The sequence below is a fragment of the Acinonyx jubatus genome, chromosome D2 (genome assembly GCF_027475565.1).
Source record: "Acinonyx jubatus isolate Ajub_Pintada_27869175 chromosome D2, VMU_Ajub_asm_v1.0, whole genome shotgun sequence".
In the NCBI taxonomy this organism is placed as follows: Eukaryota; Metazoa; Chordata; class Mammalia; order Carnivora; family Felidae; genus Acinonyx; species Acinonyx jubatus.
The window spans coordinates 3,623,153-3,634,953 of NC_069393.1; the positions used below are offsets into that span (position 1 = coordinate 3,623,153).

The 11,801-nt window shown below is 39.5% G+C and overlaps 1 protein-coding gene across 1 annotated transcript; it reads left to right on the forward strand.

Moving 5' to 3' along the window:
* The first annotated feature begins 303 nt into the window (after nucleotides 1-303).
* Nucleotides 304-11,473, forward strand: MAP10 (microtubule associated protein 10). Its single transcript, XM_027046944.2, has one exon. It carries the CDS (start codon nucleotides 348-350, stop codon nucleotides 3,069-3,071), a length of 2,724 nt encoding a protein of 907 aa, XP_026902745.2. The 5' UTR covers nucleotides 304-347; the 3' UTR covers nucleotides 3,072-11,473.
* The last annotated feature ends 328 nt before the right edge of the window (nucleotides 11,474-11,801 follow it).

The window sequence follows — 11,801 nt, forward strand, 5'->3', positions numbered from 1 at the left end:
ACTTTCAATTTTCCTCATATAGACTTGACCCCGCTTCAAAATTGCATGAGATCTGCAGGGATAAAAACGTGACCAAAACAATAACAAAAAATAAGTCTGGTGTTTTGCTGTTTTGTTGTTGTTGCTGTTGTTTTTGCCATCATGTGATCATGCCTCGGGATTATAAGCAATTGTGTAAACACACGCCTGGAAAGGAAAATACATTGAGCGGCGAAAATTCCCACAGCAGCTGTAGCCTTAGGCCAGCCGGGGTGCCCCCTTAAGTCTCGCGAGAGAGCAGAGACAGGCGCTGTGGTGTCCCGGTCTCTCGCGAGAACCAAGCTTCAGCGTCTCCAGGGGCAACAGCAATGGCGGTCCCCTCGTCCGAGCGGCTTTTCTCGCTGGAGCTGCTCGTAGATTGGGTGCGTCTTGAAGCCGGGCTGCTGCCGCCGCCGCCGCCGCGGCCCGTGGTCGAGGTGGAGGAGGAGCAAGAGGAGGACGAGGAGGAGGAGGAGGAGGAGGCGTCGCCACCACGGCAGTCGCGCGACCTGTGCCCTGCAGTGGCCTTCCGCCTGCTGGACTTCCCCACCCTGCTGGTTTACCCTCCTGACGGCCCCGGCGCCCCAGCCCCGGAACCCCGGCCTGGCCTGGTCAGCTTCGGTCGCGGCAAGTCCTGTCTCTTCCGCCTGCACCCCGTTACCCTGCACCGCCTGCTCCTTCGGACACCGCTTTACACCTTGCTGCTGCAGCTGCCCCCTGGGCGCCCGACTCCTGCCCCGCGACTCCTGGGTGCCTGTAGCATCTCGCTGGCCGCCGCCGCCCACAAGGTCCTGGGACAGGCCGCCTCCGGCTGCTCCCAGAGTCATCGAGGAAGTTTCCCTCTGCATAACCAAGTCGGGGAGCGGATTGGGGACATTGCCCTGGGCTACCGCTTCACTGATTTGGGAAGCAGCTTGTTGGGCCATCTTGAGCGGCCAGTCGCTACCGCAGGAGGTGGGGTGGAGCGTGTAGAGGTCAGTTCCCAGACCCCACAGGAAACACAGCAGCCAGACTCAGAGCCAAGACCAAGAGATGCTGATAAGTCCCTTGTGAGTTTAAAAATCCCAAAGGCACGGAAGGATTTGAAGGAAATAGCTTTCCATAGTAAGACCAACTGTCGTAACACGGTTTCTATGGAGCATGGCAAAACCAGCTCTGTTTGTTCACATTCTAGTGGGATGAGAAGCGTTAGCCCCCCATGTCAGGGAGTCACAGAGTTGGACATTGAAGCCAACGTATTTTGCCCTCCTCCTCTGTATTACACTCATTTGACCCAAGAAAAGATGCCTCCTGTACAGGGTACAATCACCATTAAACCTCAAATAAATGCCCCTGAGGAATTGGATGGTATTTCTCTGGGGGGAAATCACGTAACTGTCCCAGCACATACTGATTCTCTGAAACATGCTGGTTCTGGGACACATGAGAGTCCTCCAAAGCTCATAAATCCTCCGCATGTTCAGGATAAAGGCGCAAGTGATCAAACTGCGTATCACGGGCAAACTGAACAAAGTAGAATTAACACAATAAGGCAGCTGCCTTTGTTAAACGCTTTGTTGGTTGAGTTGTCCTTGTTATATAACCAACCTGTGGCAAGCCCCCCTCAAATACATCCTCACTTAGCCTGGTTATATAGAACTGAGGGTAAGAAGTCACCAGAGTCGTCTGCCAAATGCACATGTAAATCTGAATCTAAGAAGGGTGAGCTTTCTGTGGGGGAAAATGACAAGTCAGTGAATCTTCAGTATAAAAAGAACCAAGGTGAAAATCTCAAAAAAGAGAAATATTTTGAAAAGAACAGTGGAAACCCTCCCAAAAGAGTTCCAAGGGGGAGGCTGCTTTATGGTTTAACAAATACACTTAAACTACGTTTAAAGCAAACAAACCCTGATATGTTGTTAGTGCATGAAAAAAGAGAACAGTATAGAAAAATGCAAGCACAGATGTTGGGTGCAAAACTCAGATTTCCATCATCCAAAGTTAAAGTATTCAGCTTTGCAGAACAACCTCAGAAGCCACATCAACTGCCTAAAGATAGGTGTTCGAAATCAGATGCATCTTTTGCTGAGAACAGTGATACCTCAAAGCAAATCAGTGGTGGTTTTGATGATCCTAGCACAGGTAAAGAAACTAAGCTGAAATGTGCAACTGAAAAAACAGAGTGTGGTGAACATCGAACAAATAATGGTTTATTGGAAGAAATTATACGTCCTTCAGATTCCATTGTCCCAGAAAGGTTTACTCATGCAAGTATTTTGGAAGGAGAAATGGAAAGGAAAATCCAAAGTCCATGTCTTTTCCAACAGGTTGCAGTTGCTGACAGAATTGTAGTAGATAAAGAAATAGAGGATAAGCAGGTCAAAGTCACCGATGATGACATTCTTACTGATGATATGAGTGAAAAACCAAGTGGGAGTAGTTGCTCTGAAAGCATCTCAGAACTAAAGTATTCAGATGACTTCACCAGTCCTTGCTTTTCCGAAGATTTCTATACCACCGAGGATACTAGCAGAATTTTACAAGCTTGTGATAGCCATTTAGCAGCAGAAAATCCAAAACATAATCAATACACAGGTAAGTCTAGTGAAACAAGACTGTCCATAAGAAAAAACAGCAGCGAAAAGAGTTCTATTCTTAGCCCACCTTTTTCAGCTGGCTCACCAGTACGCTCACATAAAGGATCTCATATTTCAAGGATTCCAGATAAAAGTTTGGAGGAAGATTCTAGTATCTCTACCAGTGATTTGTCTGTATCACATTGGACTGAGGAAAAAGGAAACCAGGTAGATCGAAACAGTGTGCATAATTCTAAAGTTACTAAACTTAAAACAAAAATCGGTTGCAAGTCTTCAGAAAAAAGCCAGTCACCTCGGACATCTCAAGTGAGTTCTTATCTGCCATCTAATTTATCAGAACTAGAACTTAATGTCCTGGATAGCAGCACACCAGATCACTTTGAAGAAGATGATGACGTTGGTTCACTAAATATTTCCAAGCAATGCAAAGATATTTGCGAATTAGTGATAAATAAACTTCCAGGATATACAATGTGAAAATATGTGCTTTTAAAAGACATTTCATTTTTTAGAACCTATGTGTACTGTTAGTGAAACAATTTTTAATAATTCTGTGCAGTATTTTAGTACATAGTTTGTGTGAATAATTCTTTTTAAGAATTATAAATGTTATTTTGATGTCTAGATGGTTTCTATTTAACCATATTAATCATGAAATCACCTTACAATCTAGGTAAGATTTAAGTTGTTTAATCTTGTAAGAATAAAAGTATCTTTCTAAACTATCAAAGTATTCATCTGAAGGTATCAGTCATCCTAAAGCCAACTTCAGGTACACCATTAAAAAAAAGACTAGTTAAAAAGGATATAATTTTAATAGGAATAAGTTTTAATGAGAATAAGTCATTTAACAAATATAGAAGAACTTACTGTGTGAGATGAAGAAAAGTACAAAAATATTTAAGATATACCCCTGCAGGTAGAGTGTACTGTTTTATGTAGATATGAATTCTTTAGGGAAATCTTGGATACATACACATCCCATATCCCCAGTAGGTGAAGTCCTTTTTATATACTATCATAGTGCTTGCTTGCTTATTTATTTATTTATTTATTTATTTATTTATTTATTTATACATTTATTTATTTTTGATAGAGACAGAGCACAAGTGGGGGAGGGGCAGAGAGAGAAGGAGACACAGAATCTGAAGCAGGCTCCAGGCTCTAGCTGTCAGCACAGAGCCCGACGCAGGGCTCGAAATCACAGACCGCAAGATCATGACCTGAGCCGAAGTTGGATGCTTAACCGACTGAGCCACCCAGGTGCCCCTCTTTTATTTATTTTTTTTTAACACATTTTGTGTGATTACTTGATCGATGTTTGTCTTCTGTTAGGCTTAAGTTTAGTGATGGAAGAGGTCATATATGTCTTGCCCACCAGTATAGTATGTATGGTCTTAGTATCCAGCACAGTCTGGCTTGTGGTTGGGGTGTGATAAAAGCATGTGTTGAACAAATTAATGAAAGCCATGCATTTCAAAGAATATATTGGGAGAGGATCAAATTAAGCAGTCAAAACGAGCAGAAATCCTAAGAATAAGCTGCAGAAAATCCTTATTGGAAACACGGTTATTGACTATGTTTTTGTTTGCTGTGTATAAGCAACCTGCAGGTGTTTTCTGAAGTATTTGGAAAAGGGAGCTCAGAAAGGTGTCTTCCAGTTTCTTATTTGGAAATTCAGTTTATTGTTGTCATTTCAGGTTGTTCCAAAGTTATTTTTAAAGTATAAAAGGTTTTTTTTATGAAGTCTACTGATTGTTTCTTCTGTTGGTTTTATACTTAGACCTTATTCTGTGTTCAAGTATTTATTTATATATTTTTCTATCTGTGTTATATTTTAACTTCCACATTTTTTAACATATCTGATATTTTTGGATGTATGAAGCAAGGCCCTAATTTTGCTTCCTTTATAAGTAATTAAATAATTATGTAAGCATTATCTTTTGAATGATCATAATAGATAGAATTTTAAAAGACAGAGATTGAGGATGTTATATTTTGAGAAGCAATATGAATAAAAGAAATATGGGAATGAGTATAATGTATTCATGGGACTGTGAGAATATCTTGATTAGAAGGGTAGATTCATGGGGCACCTGGGTGGCTCAGTCAGTTGAACGTCCAACTCTGGATGGTGGCCCAGGTCATGATTTTTTACAGTTGGTGAGATTGAGCCATGCATCAGGCTCTGTGCTGACTGCATGAGCCTGCTTGGATTCTCTCCCTCCCTTTTCTGCCCCTCCCCCATACGTGTGTGTGTCCGTGCGCGCATGCACGTTCTCTCTCAAAATAGATAAACTTTAAAAAAAAGAATGGTAGGTTCATGCTACAGAGCGGTAGAAAGGAACTTTGTCGAGTAAGAAAAGTCCCAGTTCTAGGGAGCTTCAGATGCCATGGGTATAATACAGTCCTAAGCAATAGAAACAATAGAGTATTTTAATTTATAAATGAGCATCAATAAGTAGTCCTGACATTTTGAATATTATAAATCATGGAAATAATTCCTTGGAGGTACAGAATTTTTACCAGTAAAAGTTTTGAAATATGAAATGGCTTATGGCTATGATCGTAATTTTTCAGTTAATATAAAGCATCCAGTATATCAAAATAATGCAGGGTACTGTAGCTAGATATCAATTTGGTGTGTAAATTGTTAGCATTTTTTCATGACAATGGAAGAGACAAAAATATAAGCAACAATGCCAGAATCATTAGAGACATGATTCCTTAAAAACTGACTGGTTTATTTGATTACTAGTAAGTCATTGCCTATGATGAGAATAGATGAGGAAAATGATTAGTTCAACATGTGTCTGAAGTACAACAAAGACTAAAGAATTAATGTACTTTAAATTACAAAACTGAGTAGCTGAATAAGATTCTCTTTGAGTTACTCCATATTTATTTCTCAACTTGTGGTGTTAGTTTTTATAACTTCTAGTAAAAAAAAATACTTGTTTTCATGCATTTAGTACTTCCTGTTTGCAACTTATTTTCAGGTTCTACTTCATGTTTTAGTTCTACAACCTATAAACTTATATTTTTAAGGGTATCATAATAGATAATGCGCCTGAAGCATTCTTTATCCCTAAATTACTTAAATCATTGAAACATGAAATAGTATTTCAGGCTCATAAATAAGGGAGATGTGTCATTTAATTGTTTGTAAAACTGAGCTACTGCAATCCAGCTTTTCTGAATAAACTGCTGTGGGCATAGCCAAATGGGAGAGGATCTAAGAAGCAGTGAGCCATTGAAATGTTAGGACCTATCTCGGTGTAGTATTAATACATTAATACTCGTGGCTTAGCAGGCAGCTGTCAGGGACAAGTCCTTTGAACTGTTACCATAAGCAGATTCAAAGAGTCTTGTGCAGATGCATACAATATGTTGGTTTTTCCTCCAGTCATATGCATACTGTTGATATCTTCAGATACAAAGAACGATGACACTGAACTTTCAGTCATGGACTTCTGGCTTTCTGTTGAGAGCCACCCCATCACATCCCAATTATTTTTTTATTTTTCTGTGTGTAAAAGCAGGACATTTGCTATGGAATTGTATTTGGGAACCAGACTTTTATTCGCTGTGAACATATCGTTAAAGATCATAAGTTAAACAAATGTTTAATTACCACACTGTTGTTGGTAAGGCAAAGAAATTTCATAACAAAGAAAGCAACATAGAAATAAGATAAGCAATACTTAACATCTGTCTAGATATAAAGTGTCCTTGGGCCTAGAGCTATAGCCATCCTTTGGGCTACTTATGTTTTAATTGGATTAAGATATCTGGAGTTGTACAGGATAATGATTTATGATCCAATGGATCCTTCTTATTTTTAACCTAAAACAATGCAAAGAAAATGTACTTGGTCAAGGATCAAGGCATTTTTACTATTTCTCTCCAGAGATTAACCTGTCATGCCAGGAAATAACATTTCAGGATGAGCATCATTAGGTTGGAATGCCAAGCCATAGTAATATAATTATTTCCTTATTTTTCAAATACTTCTTCTGTGTTACAATAATAATACATATAAATTCTAGAAAATTTAGAAAATTCAGGTAAGGGTCTTCGCTGCAAAATTGTATATTCAGGGAAAGTTACGGGCCTTTTCTTCCAAAATCCCAGTGAAATCACAGATGTAAAAATAAGAATGATCTCATAGTACTATGCCCAGAAGAAAAAGGTAGTGGACAAGACAGCTTGAGGATTTTCTGGAAGATACAGAGCAGGTGGGCTTAGGCTGATGAAAATGGATTGGAAACCTACTGTTCAGCATAGTCCAATGAGGGAGCTGCTGGAGAAATGAGAAGGCAGTGTGTTTTCTAAAGAGCCTGAAATATACTGAAAGCTCAGTCAGCGGGGCTTAGGAATAGAAACAGGTTATGGGGCAACTTGGGGGCAGAAACAGAACTCTGAGTATAATGTGAGAAGCTGGAGCTGAGCTAAAGGTTATCTACTAGAAAAGCTGCAAAGAGAAAAACTAGTATTTTTGCTTTTGACGCCAAAATATTTTTAAAATGTCTTTCAGTTTTACTGGGGAGATCACAAATTAAAGTGATATAATCCTGGCCTTTGGAGACAGATGAATGGTAATTTGCATTCTCGGTCATATTAATGTTTGGAGATTATTTCTTCGTTATAGGGTTGGTTTAAAGATTGAATCAGATCTGTCTAGCATATTTGACAGTGAGTGTTCATGAGTGTTGGAGGGGAGTAAATTTAGAATTATAGAGAATGTACCATGGTATCTGTATTTCTGCCTTAGGAGGCTATAGATTTTTATTTTTATTTTTTATAATGTTTATTTTGAGAAAGAGAGCGAGCGAGCAAGTGGGGGAGGGGCAGAGAGAGGGAGACAGAATCCCACTTAGGCTCCACGCTGTCAGTGCAGAGCCCCAAGACAGAGCTCGAACTCACAAACCGCGAGATCATGACCTGAGCTGAAACCAAGAGTCAGAGGCTTAACCAGCTGAGCCACCCAGGCGCCCCTAGATTTTTAATTAAAATCTCAGGAAATCAACACTTCCCTCCAAAAGGCTCAAACGCATTTTCCATGGCATAGCAAGACAAAGAAGCCCATGGAGACAAAGCAGCACGAAGACTTCTCAGAATATTAAGCAGCGGGGCCTTGTGCAGAGGACTGGGGGGCGGGTGGTAGGAGAAAGGGATGCAAAACTTCCCATTCATTAAGAAAGGGAACTCTGCGCTAGGGCCTAAGAAGGAAAAAGTTTTTGAAAATAGTAAGAAGACAAACCTAGGTGGCCCTGACTACAGGAGTTTGCTTTAAACAAAATCTTAAAAAAATTCTTTTTTACATTTTTCTGTCTGGATATCTTCAGTCTTTCCACAGTAGGTGCACAAAAATATTTGCCCTTTTAAATGCCCTGGCAATGGGGATGGAGTGAGTGGGGAAGGAGCTGTCAATTGTTTGTCAAAAAGGAGCCAGAAGCTTTGAGAATGAGTTGGGAAGAGATGAGACTTAGCTTTAGGACCACATATTGTAGCTGAACAGGAGAACCCTTGGCGATCCAAAGGTTTAGGTTTTAATAAAGAATATTTGTTTTGTTCAGAAATAGGCCAGGACAGGAGATTAGACAAGCTTCTGAGTAATAGTAGGGCAAGTTAACACCTGAGGTTGTATATTGGAAAGAAAGAACGTGGAATGGCACAGGCCTATGAGTCAGTAGATGAGTTAGTTACTGTAGGATCAGAAACCTATACTTGTAAGCTTGACCACATAGAATATTATATGTTTTGTTCTTTTATTTTTTGTTTTCTTCTTAGTTCTAACATAGTTCTTTTTGAAGGAGCTTTTAGTTGAGCTGTAAGAACACTAGGAAATGGATTGGGTTGTGGCTCATAATTGAGCTGAAATCCTAATGGACAAGCAGTATACCCCCAGGGTCTACGTATTGGAAGACAGAAGACATAGGGGCCCTTAGACAGCTCCTCCTTTCTACCCACAGATTTCTCCTTTCGCTATCTATTCTCTCCCAGAAACCTTGGAGAGTTTTTCTTTTTGTTTTATTAAGGGAAACTGTTCAATTTCAGACCTTACACCCAGCAACTGCCTGGAGGAGTAGTGTGTTTCATAACTTGTGATTTTGGTGTCAATCCTGCAAGGTGAATTGGGACTGAATTCTGGACTCAGGATGACATAAAAAATTATGGATTGCTTTAGGTATGGAGGAACGTATTGTCAGAAGATTTGGTCTGAAAATGATTGCTTGCGTATCCACAATTCTTGAGAATATTTCCAAGATCTTTGGGACAGCATTTGTTAACGTGAGGAAAAAGAGGTTTCTAATCTTCTGAAAAGAAGGTCTGAAGTATGAACGTTGGCTTCCTGTTAGCAAAGTACTCCATATCTCGACATTTTCTCTATTTTCTGTATTTCAAGTATGTAAGAGGGCAGAACTTCTATTTTCAGATGGAACGTCCTTCCGTTCTACTGCTCCTTTTCTGAAATATATGATTTCTTGGTACTCTCTTCCTATTTCTCTGATCACAGCAGGAGTTCATACTGTAAATCTCTAAGAACCAGTGTTAGAAGTAGAATTTTACTAAAACGATGGTCTGGCTTTTCACTGGAACTTAGGTTTGGTTTAAAAAAATTTTTTTTGTTATGTGGTCTCCATTGTCATTAATTTAAGAGTAATACTTCCTGACGCTGAACAGCACTTTTAAGCTGATGAAGCGCTTCTAGGATCTCACGTCATCTTCAGAAGAACCTTATGAGCTAAGCATTAATATAGATCAGGAAGCTCAGGTTGTTTTCCATATTCATAGCCTTTCTCATTTCCATAGAAAAACTGGAAAGCTCTTGGTATAAATATTAGGCAATTGATGTTTTCATTACTTATGTCATTTCCAGAGTCGGAGTGGATAGCAATAGTCTATAAATAGGTAAAATTTTAATTTTGAACTTTATAAAACTGTGCTGTACTTCAGCCCTATTATTTTATCTTCTAACTCAGTTGTTTTTACTAAACCAGATGTATGCTTTCCTGCATCAGCAAGGAGGTAGGTACCCATCCGTATGCTGAGAATATGATTACACTCCCAAGGAACCCAGGTGTGGTATTAAAAATAAAAAAGCAGCTGAAATTGTTAGACAATCATTGTCAGAAAAGAAAACTTCACAGGAATTTGGAACTGGAAGAGATTTTACAAATCACTTAATTTAGCTCCTTCATATTACAAATAAAGAACATGACCCCCCAAAATGGAGTTTTCTGGTCTCTCACTCATTACTACAAGATTATTTCCATTAGAAAATGACACTTCATGTGTCAAAATGTGTGTCTGGCAGACATTCTATAACATTTATATTGAAAATACTAACCAAAAAATTAACTCATTCAGAGATGTGGGGATTCATCTTCTGTGTCACAGGAAAGGCATGTATGTTTAGGACTAGAGGCAGACAGACCTGTTAGAGTCCGGGCTCTTCGGCTCACCTTCTATTACTTTAGGCAGGTGCCTCCAGGACTCCATTTTCACATTGGTAAAGTGGAGAAATCAATAGTATTTATCTCATAAGATTATAAGGATTAAATGAGGAAATATTTCAGTTAAGTGATTAGCATATTCCTTGATACTTATGAAGATATATTGGCAATCATTATTTCTCAAAATCTGACAATATGCGGGCTTTTTCCAGACTGGTCAGCTTATTGGTAACACCAAGCTTTGTATGTCTCCTCAAACCAAAATTGTCTCATCCATGCTCTGAAGCACCCACATTCCACCTGCTTACTTTTCCATGTTCTTGAACATACAGCTTCAGTTTGCAGCTTGATACCAGGAAAAGTACGTCTCCTTGAAGAACATTTTTTAATCGCCCCAAATTTTGCCTTTCACATTAGCTCCCAGAAAGCCCAGATATGAGTTGTTTTTTTGTTTTTTTTTTTTTTTTTTTTAGTAACTACTTGTTAACAGCTACTGATATAGTTATCTCTTATTTATTTACTTATTTTGGCTTATTTCTACTCTCTTTCTCTCTCTTCCTCCTTTCCTTTCTCCCCTTTTCCCCACCCTCTCCTTCTCCCTCTCCATCTCTCCCTTTACGTTTATGTCTGTTTTATACAAAATTTTACGGAAGTACAATATTCATACATGTAAGTGCACAAATGGGAGAGTATGTCTCTGTGAATTTCCCAAAGTAACATTTTCATGTAACAGCATCCAGGTCAAAAAATAAAACATTACCACAACCCTGTCAACCTCACTGGACCCTCCTTCCAGCTCTTATCTCCCCTTACCCAGTCATCACAAAGGGGAATGCTATCCTAAACTCCAACACCTAGATTAGTTCCACAGGGCCATATACCATGTGTCTGGTTTCCTTCGCTCAACCTTCTGTTTGTAATTCACCCACATCATGGCATAGAGTTGTAGTTTACGTCTCATTGTTTTATGGTTTTTCATTGTGCAAATACATCCCAATTTATTTATACAGGCCACTATTGATTTACCTTTGGGTTATTTCTAGTATTTTGGTATTAAGAATCATGCTGTTAGCATAGGTGTTTATTTTCAACTACACATACACATTTCTATTGGTAATAATGGAATTGTGGGACATACGGTAGCCCCACGTTGAACTTCAGTAGGTTCTTCCAAACAGTTTAACAAAGCGGTTGTACCAATAGCTTACATATTTTTGTTGTTGTTGTAAACTGTCGCAGTTTACTTTTTGGAAATAGAAAGGATCCAGATACCACTCGTCATGGTGAAAGTACAGCAGTAGTGACATCATCCATTATGACTTTCTTAAGAATGTTCACTAGCTTGTATTAGTACAGGCTAGGTCTAGGTCGGAGGTACATTCAAGGAGAGGATATCTGAGGGTGAGACACAATAATATCAGTAATCCTGACTCATGGGCACCACTGCTTTTACCAGAAACTGGATGACTGTCACATGAGCCTTTCGAACTAACAGAAGATCACGAACCCACTGGCCTCCTGAATGTAACTGCTAACCTGCATGTCAATTCAATGCTATACTTCCCTCTCCTTGATGTACTTGGCCATTGAAACCCCACTTTCTTTTCCATGCCCCATTATCGGGCTCTTAAACGAGAGGTGAGGAACCCAATTAAGTTATAGAAAAGAAGGTGAACCATGACAGCAGTAATGGCAGCACGAGGTATGGCTCAGTGGAAGTAGTCGAGGTCAGAAGAGCTATCCTGTG

Coding starts and splice junctions, on each gene's coding strand:
- MAP10 (XM_027046944.2), top strand. CDS start 348: ATGGCGGTCCCCTCGTCCGAGCGGCTTTTCTCGCTGGAGCTGCTCGTA.